At 48.2% G+C, this 14,205-nt stretch overlaps 1 protein-coding gene across 1 annotated transcript in view; it reads right to left on the minus strand.

The window, feature by feature from the left end:
• Positions 1 to 14,205, minus strand: part of CEP89 (centrosomal protein 89) — a 43,591-nt gene continuing 29,386 nt past the window's right edge. The window contains exons 14-19 of the mRNA XM_080908933.1: positions 11,547 to 11,727; positions 10,843 to 11,010; positions 9,410 to 9,551; positions 6,180 to 6,269; positions 3,480 to 3,649; positions 1 to 338 (exon numbers count right to left, since the gene is read on the minus strand). Of these exons, the coding sequence (XP_080765059.1) occupies positions 98 to 338; positions 3,480 to 3,649; positions 6,180 to 6,269; positions 9,410 to 9,551; positions 10,843 to 11,010; positions 11,547 to 11,727 (992 nt within the window). The 3' untranslated portion in view covers positions 1 to 97. The remainder of the gene's footprint in view (positions 339 to 3,479; positions 3,650 to 6,179; positions 6,270 to 9,409; positions 9,552 to 10,842; positions 11,011 to 11,546; positions 11,728 to 14,205) is intronic.

Raw genomic sequence — 14,205 nt, forward strand, 5'->3', positions numbered from 1 at the left:
CTCGGTGGCTTCCACAGGCCTCCTTGTCACACTGGCCCTCCTGGGGAGAGCAGCCACCCAGCAGCCTGCAGGAAGCAGACACCTCAGACAGGAGGTCTTACGCCACAGACTCCCCCAGACTCTGGTGGTTGGTGGTAGCAGGAAGCTGCATGTCACCGTAGCTGAAATCGTGGCCAATCAGCTGGTCTCCCTGAGAGAGGCGGCTCAAACAAGTGTCCTGAGGGGGTGCGGCGTGCTGTGTGCCTCTCCTCTCCAGGGTGGCCTGGAGAAGGCCCCGCATCCTTCTGTTCTCCTTGGCAGTGGACTCCAGGACCAGTTCAAGCTCCCCTTCCATATTTCTGAAAAGAAAGGGAGGGGGCGGGACTGAAAACACCAGCTGAACCAGGCGGGGCTGGGGGTGACTCGGTCAGGCAAGGACCTGAGTTTGGACCCTTGGATTGCTGACCCTCTAGCCTAGCCAGCTGGAGGGCTCTGGACCCAGTGAGACTCTGTGTCTGAGAAAACGGGGGAGAGCGATTGTGGAGGATCCTGATGTCAACTTCTGGTCTCCTGTGTGCACATGTACCAGCACACGTGTGTGTAAAGACACACACACACACACACACACACACACCCCTTAGAGAAGAAATGTCAATAGTCTGTATGAGTCCTGAAGCAGTAAGACCTTCAGTGACAGGTGCCTAAGGTCCAAGGGCCAGGGAAGAGGATTTTGAAGGCTGCACCCCAAAGAATCACAGTGAAGGAGAATAAGGTCTAAAAACCCAACACTGACTTATTCAGTGATTCACTGAAGGCACTGCCTGACTTCACCTGTGACCGGGAGCGGAATGACCTGGACCATTCTCTTTAATGGGCCGTTGTCCTTATCAACCTGCCCAACCTGCCGGCTGCCAACTGCCTCCCTGGAGGCCTCAGTAAGACCGTGCTTGCCCACTCCACTGTGTGGCTTTAGAATATACACAGAAATGCAAACTGAACCCAGGATGGAGGCCTCGGGGAGGGTTGACTTGGCTCCGATCCCCGGTTGACATCCCCCTAGTGTAAAATGCTTATTCAGAAAGATTCCCAAGATTGGAGGTGACCGGTGGAGCCATGCTGGGTCCAACTCACGGTGTGTACCGGCACCAAGCATCGCACTGCGCTGGGCGATCCATACAGTTAGGTGATACACACTAGGCTGGTGAGTTACCACGTGCTGTGAGACCCCGCGGAGAAGTGGCTCCCACTGCAGACCCATCCTCACCACTCTCAAGGTGGCCTCCAAAGGCCTGTGTCTGGGCTGGGCTGGCATTTGACTATGTAACCAGGAAGGAAGGACCCAGGGTGAAAACGCTGTGTCCTTGGAAGGGGAGCCATTTCTAACAGACATGGCCACATCCCCCCCATGATACACAAGTGCTAGCCCTGGGGAAGACAAGCCATGGGGAGAAAGGTCATGAACTTCAGCTGGCTGCCTTGGCTTCCCCAGCCGGTCCCTGCAGGATGCTATGAATATGCATCTGATGATGTCATCTCTGTTGCTGCTGCATTTTCTTTTATTTGGAAGCTTCCCTCGTGGGGACTCTGCCCTGCACAGGACTCCACTGGCCACCTCACTCAGTTTCTGCGGCACATTTGGAACAACCATTGTACTGGCTGGTTTTGTGTCAACTTGACACAAGCTGGAGTTATCACAGAGAAAGGAACCTCAGTTGGAAAAATGCCTCCATGAGATCCAGCTATAAGGCATTTTCTCAACTAGTGATCAAGGGGGGAGGGCCCAGCCCATTGTGGGTGGTGCCATCCCTGGCCCAGCCCATTGTGGGTGGAGCCATCCCTGGGCTGGGAGACCTGAGTTCTATAGGAAAGCAGGCTGAGCAAGCCAGGGGAAGCAAGCTAGTAAGTGACATCCCTCCATGGCCTCTGCATCAGCTCCTGCTTCCTGACCTGCTTGGGTTCCAGTCCTGACTTCCTCTGGTGATGAACAGCAATGTGGAAGTGTGAGCTGAATAAACCCTTTCCTCCCCAGCTTGCTTCTTGGTTATGATGTTTGTGCAGGAACAGAAACCCTGATAAGACAACCATTATGATGTGTGTCTGTCTGTCTGCCTATCTATTTGCCTCCCTAATACATACCTACCTACTGCTATTAACTCCTTTACTGTGGCTCTCTATATGCTTAATGAATTCATCCATTCCGGACTGAGTCTGGCTATGGGAGAGCATTCCCTGGGCCACACAGAACCAACTATTAAATCACTTAAAAACAATGACCAAAAGGAAAGAGACTAAAATGAGATCTTATGCATATTTTAAAACATAACTATTACACATAGGTCATAAAACAATAAATTGAATATTAAGAAAACTAAAACACGGATGTAAAAATGTTCAGTCTCAAATCCCGAGACAAATGGCTCGGGTGCTGACTTAACATCAGTGCAGACCGGCCCACTGGGTTCTCTCAGCATCCCTCAATTCCTGCCTGTTACAGGGCATGGCTCGCACTCTCTGCCCCCCTACCCTAAACTTCCCAAGTTCCCTCTCCTCAGCTTCTCTTCCCTGTATAATCCAGCCACTTTGGTTACCCACCCCTTTTTGTACCTTCTCCCTCTTGGCTGCTGTACCTGGTCCTCCCTCCCTCCCTTGCCCTCCCTCTCTCCTCACCTGGCTCAGGGTCACAACCACTCTGGACTCTCCCAGATGTCCCTGCCTCTGGCTCTGCTGTCCCTTTTATCTACAACAAACTTTCTCCTCCACCACACCTAGGCACAGGCATGTCCCTTTTATATTTCTTTGTTTTTCATTCTATAAATTTGCAAATGCCAAGAACTTACTTGGGGAAAAAAAAAATGACAAGACAGATTCACCAAAGACTCAGACAGAACAACTGCAAATGAAGCTCATGTTGCTGAGGCCTCAGGGCTGGGGAAACCCAACACTGAGCACTGAAGAGAGAATCCAATACAAATCCTGAGCACAAGATAAACAAAACACTGAAAACATCAACCAGGAAAGCGAACAGATAAAAACTTTAAAAGGAACCAAGTGCCACAGGTACTCACTAAGAGGTCCTAACCCACACCAAACCTGAGTTCCACTGGGATGCCAGGAAGCAGTAAGACACACACACACACACACACACACACACACACGCACACACACAGAGACACATGCACACTGAAGAGATGTCTCAGTGACTAAAAGCACTGGCTGTGCAGTCATAAGGGCTGGAGTTTATAGATCCCAGCCCAAGTAAAAAGCCAGGCACCCAAAACACACTTCTAACTCCGACTCCTAGGATGGCAAAAGATGGGACTGTGGGACTGGCTGTCTTCTAGCCTAGTTCTAGGGAGAACATGCAAGCCCCAGGATCAGGGAGAGACCCTGCTCAAAGGAAGAGGTGTGGGCTGACAGAGAAGGCCACCGAGGCACTCTTCTGGAAGTGCTCCCGCATGGTGCTCCCACATGGTGCTCCCGCATAGTGCTCCCACACTTACCTTTTCTGCTGCAGCGCCTCCTCCAGGACCTCCTGTTTTTCCTGCAGCAGGCGGTGCAGGTGCCTCACCTCCTTCTGGTACTGAGCCGCTTGGCCAGCAAAGTCCTCCTGCTGTTCCTGCAGGCGGTGATGGATGTCCCCCAGCTTCAGTGCCGCCTGCTTCTTGTACCCCTGCAGGGGAGGGACTCGGTGAACAAGGGGTGTTGCCTCTTGGACGTCAGAGCCCATGAACTGGGTGTGCCTCAGCCAGCACTGACCCGGAAGGCAGGTCTGGTTCTTAGAAAGACAGAAGGAGCAGGTACAGCTGCAGCTTGGGCAGAGCTTCCAAGGCGCTCACACAAAGCCCTGGATTTGATCTCTAGCGATGCGTACAGCTGGGTGTGCTGTGTGCCGGTAATCCCAGCACTCGGGAGACAGAGGTAAAATGACTTTGGGGCCACTTGGGCTACAGTGAGACTCCGACTCAGGACAACAAAGTTAAAAAGTGATACAATAGAATTTGGGATATATATACATACATATACATATACATATACATATACATATACATATACATATACACACACATATATATATATATCAAGGTATATATATATATATATATATATATACCCTGAGTGGTAGCTCAGTGGTTAAGAACAAGTACATACAGAGGACCCAAGTTCAACCCCCAGCACCCATGAAGGCAGCTCACAACCACCTGTAACTCCAGCTCCAGGGGCTCTGACGCCCTCTTCTGATTTCCAAGGGCACCGGCACCCACATGCACATTGCCGCAGACAGACGCACGCTCATAATTAAAAACAAAATAAAACTTGAAAAGGAAATGTCTAATCTGTATTATGTTTGATTTTTTTTGGGGTGGGGGCAGTATGCTAAAAATGCAAATTTAACACAAAATACCTGCATCAGAGAACCAATGGGATGTTGTGGCAAATTAATCTACTTCTCCAGTTTTTGTTTGATTTGGTTTTTGAGGCACAGCCAGGTTGGCTTCACATTCCATATGTAGGTGAAGGTGATGTTGCACTTGCCCCCCCCCTCCAACCCCCCCCACCATCCCCCCACCCCTGTGCTGGGATTGCAGGTGTGCACACCATCACATCCAGCTCGATACCAGATGAAGATCAAACTCAGGGCCTCATGCACACTAGGCAAGCTCTACCCAGGGGGCCACATGCCCAGCCCCCATGTCTGCATTTTTCATCAACTGGTAACTTAAGCAAGGATGCACTGAGCTGTCGATACTGTTCCACACTCTCAAGCTGTGTCACATCCCAACTCAGCCGTGGGCCGGGACGTAGCTCAGTGGCACGGTTCCTGTCTGCACACAAAAGGTTCTGGGTATGATCCCTGGCGATAAGAACCACAAAAAGGTAAAAGCTTGGCTCGTCGCCTCCCATCCGATGGGACTCAAGCATCCCCTAGGCCTTTCATGTAACAGTTTAGGCTCTTAAGCACTGAGTCATTTCTCCAGTCCCTTCAGCCAACTCTTGGGGCAGAGGGGATATGAAACGAAAACTGGTCATTAGGGATACTTTAGGGTATCAATTCTATGGAAGTTATATATCTAATTCTTTGATGTCAGTTTTAGAAGTGACCAGCTTCTAAAGATGAGGTGGCTGTTAAAATCTTTGCCTGACACCTGGAGGCTGAGTTTGATCCTAGGAGACCTGCATAAAACTATGAGGGAGAACACAAAGTCTTCATATGACACCCATGCATACTGCATGCAACCAAGGCATACACATATCATACATGTATGAAATAAAGTTGTAATGAAATAATAATAATGAAATAAAGTTGTAAAACTAAGTCTGGGGACTAGAGAAGTGGCTTGGCAGCTAAGAGGACATACTGCTCTTGCAAAGGACCCGAGTTTGATTCCTAGCATCCACACGGTGACTAACGACCATCCTTAGGCCCGGTTTCAGAGGCTCAGACCCTCACATGATGGAAAAACATATATACAAACAAGATACTTATATACATTAAGATAAAAAATCTAAAAAGTGGCCGGGTGGTGCTGGTGCACACCTTTAGTCCCAGTACTGGGGAGGCAGAGGCAGGAGGAACTCTGAGTTCAAGGCCAGCCTGGTCTACAGAGAGAGTTACAGGTCAGCCAGGGCTATGCAGAGAGTCTATCTGAAAAACCAAAATAATAGTAATAATAATAATAATAACATAAAATAAAAATGATAACAAATACATCTGGTAGACTAAAGAAACAGTTTGGTACTTATGAGCACAGGCTGCTCCTTCTGAGGACCCAGCTTTGGTTCGTAGAACCCATGTGGCTCACAATCATGTGTAACTCCAGAGTTGTATGGGATCTGCTGTCCTCTACAGTACCAGGCATGCATATGGGACACATACAGACATGCAGGTGAACACTCGTTCACACAAAATAAAGAACACGTCTCTCTCTCTCTCTCTCTGTTTTAAAAAACTGTGGACAGCTTTTGTGTTTCCAGGTTTAAAAAAAAAACAAAACTTTAAAAAGCAATTATTCTTCGCAGCGACACGACTGAACCACAGAGTCTGTAGACGTCTCTGAATTTTCTAATTGCGCGGTGCTTTCCTGTGCAGCAAGCCACAGGTGATTTAAGGGGGGAACGAGGTGCTGCCTGCCAGCTTTTCTCCCTGCGAGAGACATGCCACCCACATGCCACCCACAGACTTGCCCTCCGGAAGCCCTTACCTTCACCCTCTCCTCCAGCTTGCCGAGGCGAATGTTGCCCTTCAGGATTTTGTTGAGGACCCCGTGTTTCTCGTTCTCTAAACACTGAGCCTGAGGAGAGGGGCAGACATGTGAGCTAACACAGAAAGGCCTAGGAATTGCTCTGCATGGAACCCAATGTCACTTGCCTACATTTGTGAGGCAGGCCCTGGGTTCGATCTCTTTACATACACACACGTGCGCATGTGCACACACACAGGCACGCACGCACCGATCTCTCTTAATTCTGCTTTTGGCCCCCTCCCTCCCTGAGGGGCTGTGGGCAGAGCTTGGACAAGATGACCACACCGGGCATCTCTCCTGGGTAGAAAGGGAGGATCTAGGGCCCCTCAGACCTGGCTGTTTGGAGCTTAAAACATTGCTCTCTCCTAGTGGACACATCATCCCTGTGAATGTCTGAATGAGAAACGACTCCCCCACAGGTTCGGGCATTTGGACTTGGTCCCTAGTTGGGGAAGTTACGGAACCTTACTGCAGGAAGTCTGTCAGTGGGTGTGAGCGCTGAGCGTTTATACCCTCACCCCGCTTCCCTCACTCTGCTTCCCATGTGTGGCTGAGATGCGGTTCCCAGCTTCCCGCTCTGGATGCCTGCTGCCATTATAGGCCCTTGCTCTAATCCCATAAACAAACCAAAGTCTTCAGTCCATAGCTAGCTTTGATCAGGCTCCTGCAATGGCACCCAAGGAGCAAGTGCTGGGATGAAAGCAAACTTGTATCCTGGCTAATTTGATCACAGCAAAACATAAGGGAATGATGTAAACACACAATGTTCTTCTCAGACCAACATGGCAGACATTCCAAGAGGATGTCATCGAAAACCAAGCGGTCTGTATTGACACCCAGAAGGGAAACAAGTTCCCACCCACCACTAAGCGTTTCAGCTGCTATGCTATGGGACGCCTTCCTCCTAAGGCAGCCTAGGAGTAGCAGTTCGATTTTCTAAAAAGGAAAGATCTGACAGAGAAAGTTCAACAACTTTCCCCAGACACAGGAAGAAGCATCCGATTGGCGATTGCCACGCCCATCCCTCAGACTATCTGTGCCTCTCTCACAAAGGTGTAAATGGGAGTAGATGAAAGCCATTGTGGAGCTGCAGAGTGACTGTGACCCTGGGCATCAACAGTCACTTCCCAGATCAGAGTGGAGGCCTTCCCTGAGGCTGGGAGGGCCATGAAACCCAGGAGGCCAGGAGCAATGTGACTAGCAGAGAAGAGTTTCACCGTGTACAACACCCTGTGTCTCTGCCAGATTCCATGTCCCACTCCTCCCCAGCGTGGCCACAGGTCTTAGGATATCAGAGGTCCTGCCGATGGGTGGCGCCAGGCACGTGACAGCACCTCTGCCTACATCCAGTGCTGACTCATGGTCATTGCAAAGACCAAACTGGTTAAATGGACGACTTTTAAATATTTATACAGAGTATGTGGCTTCCATTGTAGTCCCGTGCTTGGTCTGCAAAGCTGGGGTGTGGGTCTGAGGGGGCCATTTGAAGTTGGAAAGAATCTCCACTGTACCACAAAAGACGGGGGACAGCATCTCAGAAAGGGGGTCCCCACGTGTCCTGCCCTGGAGATAGGGACTTAGAGTTCTGTGACCTTGTGTGGAGGGTGGGTGCTGGCTGGGAAGGCACTCCAGGTGAGCGGTTTTGCTCCACACCTTCCAACAGGCTTTTTGCCAACTCAGCAGCCAAGTGGGCACAGGGAAGCAAGGACCACTTGGTGTGGCGACAAGACACCAAACACATTTGGCACCGTGGCCGGGACAGCAACTTTTTAGGCGACGTCTGAATCAGATCTGCATGGCTTTAAGGTTCTACCACGCTGGGTCAGAGTCAGGAAGGACTTAGAAACTGCCCGTGATGGGGCCCGTGAGACGGCTCAGTGGGTACTCAGTGGAACAAAGAGACTGTCACCTGACAGCCACTCATGTCACTGACACACATGGATACTCACTCACTCCTGCACAACCACAATCATAATCAATTACATTTAAAAAAAAAAAACAAACTGCCAGTACTGTGAAGTAATGAGACTTGGCTGGAGCTCTGCCAGCTACTGGCACCGTGTGAGAAAATGCTTTGTAACACTGAGTACACACCATATCAAGACACGTCTTTTATTGTTTATTGTTTGCAAAATAAGTAGCAACGCCTCCCTCAACTCCCCTCCACTACTTCTTCTATCAGCAAGGGCTGAGACCTCTGCCCACTCCCGACAGCCCCTCCTCCCCCATCTCCGCCTTTCACGATGCCCCCCGAGTCTCTGCTGAGACACTCATTAACTTCCGCCTTCTAAGATGACATGCCAGCAGCTGAGACGAAGAAAACCCACACATGCTTAGACGCAGGGGAGTATTATGTGTCCCACACACATGGGAGAGAAAAACTCAAATAAGTAAGAAGGCTTGTAAGAAACGTCACCTGGAAGTCCGCCCCTCGGAGGCAACTCACTGTCACAGCTTGGGGGAATCTACCAGACCTTTCTGAACGCACATGGCTTGACACTGGGAGCAGCTGTCTTCTCTGACCACACAATCTGTTGCGGACATCTTTTTGAATCAGTGTGGAAGTGTCTAGAACCGTGCCAGGTTCTTGCTGGCTGTGCGCTTCTCCAGCATCTAGGACACCGATAATCAACTTAATTCCCTTCCCTGCTGCCGCACCTGGGGTGATCTCTACCTAGCGCTGGGGAGGCTTGCTCCAGCCCGCCCTCGGTGCTGGGAACCAAACCCAGGGCCCTGCACACACAGCGCTTCCTGTGACTCTTGTGTGTAGGTGGGAACTGTGTTTAGGTAGGAACTGTTCGGGTAGTGACTGAAAGGGGGTGCACAGATGCCTCACCCCGCTGCCTGCAATGGACATGAACACCACCGCGTAGGTCGCTTTCTAGAATAACGGCGCTATTATTTAGAAGTTCTTGTTTGTGTTAGAAACTCAGCATTTGGGAGGCAGGAGTATCAAAAGTCTCTAAGGCCAGCCTAGGCTAGGGGGTAACACCTCGTCTCAAAATGAATAAATAAATAAATAAATACATTCTTGCCCGTGGTTAAAAGATAAGATTTTGGAGAATTTGGAAGTGTGGTTGATATACTAAAACATTAAGTATTTTTTATATATAGATTTGCTAAAAAAGTAGTCTGAAGGTCACATTTGCATATGAGGTTCAAGTTTACATGACTTTGAAGAAACTCACCAAATACTTAAGACTGTCTCGTTCCTTGGTGACGTTCTCCGCCAAGCCCACCAAGTTTGCCAGGTACTGGTGAGCAGACATCTCCTTCCCCATGGCTTTTTCTACTTGCTTTCTGAGGACATCAATTTTCTTTTGGTATCGCCTGCAGAGGTTCCCGGTGGTGGAAAACAATAGCTGTGAGCACAGGCTCGGGAAGAGTAAATACATGTATACAAAACCAGAATGTACACATACACACATATATACATGTATACATGCATACACACACATACATACACATATACATACAAACACATACATACGCATATACATACAGACATACATACACATATACATACACACACATACGCACATGTATGCACATGCATACACACATGCATACACACATGCATACACACATGCATACACACATGCATACACATACACACATATACACATACGCACATATATACACATACATACACACATATATACACATACATACACACACATATACACATGCATACACACATACACACACATACATACACATATGCACATATATACACATGCATACACACATACATACACATATACATACACACATACATACACATATGCACATGTATACACATGCATACACACATACATACACATATACATACACACATACATATACATATGCACATATATACACATACATACACACATACATACATACACACACATATACTTACAAAATGCCTAACAATAAGTCAGCTAATATTATTCTCCTAGATTTTGACTCACGTTCTAAAAGATATTTTTGAAAATGGAATCCAGATATAAAGGTGGGAGGGGATGTTCTGGGGAAGGGAGGAATTGGGGTAGAGAGGACCCAGAGCAAATGTACATATGTATGTATGGCATTATCAAAGAATAAGAAATACCTCAAAAATAATAAATACAAAGTGTATATATGTATTTTTTTAAAAATTTATTTAATGTATATGAGTACATGGTAGCTGTCTTCAGACACACCAGAAGAGGGCGTCAGATCTCATTACAGATGGTTACGAGCCACAGTGTTCATGTATTTAAAGACAAAAATTAAAAGGTGAAAAGAAAGGAAACTGGGATTCAGTAACAGGAAACAGGCCTTGGGGTGAGGTTAAGAGACATCTAGAGCCCTGGTTATCAATATCTGAACCACAGGCGTGAGAACCTCGGGTTCACAGAAAAGCTTTTGTTATGCTGAGATTCTGATATCTGTCCCTTTGGTTACTATTTCCCATTTTATTGCCCCATCAGAGAAAGAAAAGATAAAGAAAATAAAATGGAGATAAAAAGGAAATAAGATGTGAGCTCAAGCACACACACTCGCGCGTACACACATACACAACACATGCACACACGTGTACACACATGTGCGGGCACACACATGTGCACATGCACACACTCACACACATAGGCACCTGTTGGCCTTGCGCGTGTGCTCCAGCTCAGCCTCTAGCGCTCTGTTCTTGGTGGCCCAGCTGCTCTTCTCCAGAAGCAGGCTCTTCTTCTGCACCTGGAGGGCTGTCAGCTTCCCCATCAGCTCCTCCATCTCAGCACTGTCCTTCTCTTCTTCCTTTTGCAACTGGCTGAAGAACGAGAGATGGCAGACACGTAAGAACAGTGACACACGGATGTGTACAGTGCACCATAGGTTCAAGGGACCCCCGTGTACAGTGTTACAGGCACAGTGCACCGTGGGTACAGTGTTGTGGGCACAATGCACCATGGGTACAGTGTTGTGGGCGCAGTGCACCGTGGGTACAGTGCACCGTGGGTACAGTGTTGTGGGCACAGTGCACCGTGGGTACAGTGTTGTGGGCGCAGTGCACCGTGGGTGCAGTGTTGTGGGCGCAGTGCACCGTGGGTGCAGTGTTGTGGGCGCAGTGCACCGTGGGTGCAGTGTTGTGGGCGCAGTGCACCGTGGGTGCAGTGTACTCATGTAAAATGAAGTGTGACTAATGGCGGATACCCAAAAACAAACCGCAGCATCAACAAAACAGAGATAAGACAGAAGCTGTGCAACCTCTGTCCACTTTGCGTGGACCACGCAGCTCAAGCAGCTTCTGTCAACTCTGCACAAACCATGCCAGGGCTCGAGCATGGAGAGCTGTGACCCCCTCACCTTTTGAGCTCATTGACGATTGATGTGTGGACGTCCACCGCGATCTTGCTATCCAGCTGTGACTTGAGCTCTCGGCATCTGGCCTGCAAGCTCTCCAGCTGCTCTTTGCTTTCCAGGAGCTGCTTTTCCTGGCCCTGAGTCTTTGCCTCCAGGAGCACAAGTTGTTTAGTCAGCTTAGAAACTGGAAAGGAAAAAGATAAAGACTTTGCACAGAAGGCTGATTAAAATATGAGTATTCGCCAGGTGTGGTAGTGCACTCCGGGTCTGAGGCAGGAGGATCACAAGCTCTGGCTAGGCTAGGCCACATGGTCAGATCCTCTCTCAAAAACCTGTCTTTTAAAAAAAAGGGATGGGCTGGAGAGATGGCTCAGCAGTTAAGAGCACTGACTGCTCTTCCAGGGGTCCTAAATTCAATTCCCAGCAACTACATGGTGGCTCACAACCATCTGTAATGGGATCCGATGCCCTACTGTTGTGTGCCTGAAGACAGCGACAGTGTACATGTATACGTAAAATAAATAAATCTTTAAAAAAGGGGGGGTAGTGGGGAGAAGGGAGAAGCTAAGCTGTGGTGGGTGATATCTCTAAGTTCAAGGCCAGCTTGGTCTATAAACTGAGTTTAAGGACAGCCAGAGCTACACAGAAAAATTCTGTCTCAAACAAACAAAAACAAAAACAAAAAACAAACAAACAAACAAACAAACAAACAAAAAAAGCCCAGAAAACAAAACCAAAACCAACAACACAAAAGGAGGTAGGAATCTAGCTCAATGATAGGTGTTTGCCTAGCTTGCATAAGGCCCTAGATTAATTACTAAAAATCAAAACAAAAATCAGTCAGCTTACAAAAATGATCGCTCAAAGCTGGGGATGTAGCTCAACCGACCACATGGAGTGCTGGGTTCAACTGCAGAACAAGCAGAATAAGGGGACAAGTCGGTGGAACGTGGCTGACATACCGTATTTGGGAGGCAGAGGCAGGAAGGAAAGAGGTTCAAGCTCATCCTCAGCTGAACAGTGACTTCTGAGGCCAGCCTGGGCCACATGGACCTTGTTTCAAAAACAATAAAAGAGGGCTGGAGGGATGGCTCAGTGGTTAGAGCACTGACTGCTCTTCCAGAGGTCCTGAGTTCAAATCCCAGCAACCACATGGAGGCTCACAACCATCTGTAATGGGATCTGATGCCCTCTTCTGGTGTGTGTGAAGATAGCGACAGTATACTTATATATGATAAATAAATAAATCTTTAAAAAAAAAAAAACAATAAAAGAAAAAAACTTAAAAAAAAATTCTCTGGAGGATTTTAAGTTAACACCAAAGGCCTTATACACAGAAATTATTTTCCCTGTGTCAAGCATTCAGTTAACATGCTGTTGACATTAACATTCAGACATATGGCACTGACTCTCCGCATCTGCAGAGTCTACACCGACTCCATCACTTACGGACTGGAAGTAACTGGGAGAACGTTTGCATCTGGGGATGATGACATAGCCCAGTAGGTAAAGTGCCTTACATGTATGAAGACCAGAGTTCTAGCCCCAGAACCCATGGAAAGAAAGCCAGGCATGAGGGTGCATACTTATAATCCCAGCACTGAGGCAGGGGGATCTCTGAGGGCTCAGCAGACAGATGGCCTAGCCTACTTGGCAAGCTCCAAGCCAGTGAGAGACACGGTCTCAAGAAACAAGCTTGTAAGCAGTGACACCCGAGGCTATCCTCCAGATTACACACACACACACACACACACACACAATGAGAGAGAGAATGCATCTATACGAAACATATACAGACTCTTCTTTATTGTGCTAAAGTAGACAACTTGTCCTGATTACTTACATAGCATTCATATCACGTCAAGCTTTACAATTAATCTAGAGCTGATTTTGGTGTGCGGACGGATCTGCGTAGGTTTTTTTGTGGATCCCACAGCATTGTATATAAGGCCGTGTAAGCTCAAGTCTTTGGGTGCCCATCATTCCTTTTGAGTTTTTTAAAACTTTACTATGGGGGTGGCAGACGCTGGGGAATGGGAAACACAAAAATTCTACTTTCCTGTGCAATATTTAGTGAGACATGAATCTAACCCTCAAGGAACTCACTTCCCAAAGACTTCAGTGTCAAATTGCACATAGATGTGCAAGCATGTGTCATGATGTATATGTACCTGAGAGAATTTCAGCGTGAGCATGCGCACCACACTGATGAGCTATTTTCTGAGCATACACTGCCACTGAGAAACACAATTGGGTAAAGCCTTAGACCCTCCACTCTCTGACAGCTTGGAGTAGAACAGAGTTAGCAGCTAGTCCGGGGAAACAAAAGAACGTGCTGAGCGGGCTCAGTCACAGGTCAGAGGCCTGGGCCTCCAGGGCCCCTGGAGCAAGTTCATGGAGGGACTTCCCTCGGAACTCTGTGAACACAGCCTGGTTGTCAGGCACCTGGAACCCAGGCTCAGTAGCTTCAGCTGGAACAGAGGCCACTGGTGACCTCTTCGGTGAATGCATGGCAGAAGAAATAGGGATGGAGGAGGACAGCCTGCTTAAGACTCCTGTCCTGTGACAACTGTGCCACTATTTGGGGGGAGGGGGATTAGCCAAAGCAAGAAAAAAAAAAACCCTAACTTGGCTCACTTTGAAGACCACTGTCATTGCTACG

The sequence above is a fragment of the Micromys minutus genome (genome assembly GCF_963924665.1).
Source record: "Micromys minutus genome assembly, chromosome: 32".
NCBI lineage: Eukaryota > Metazoa > Chordata > Mammalia > Rodentia > Muridae > Micromys > Micromys minutus.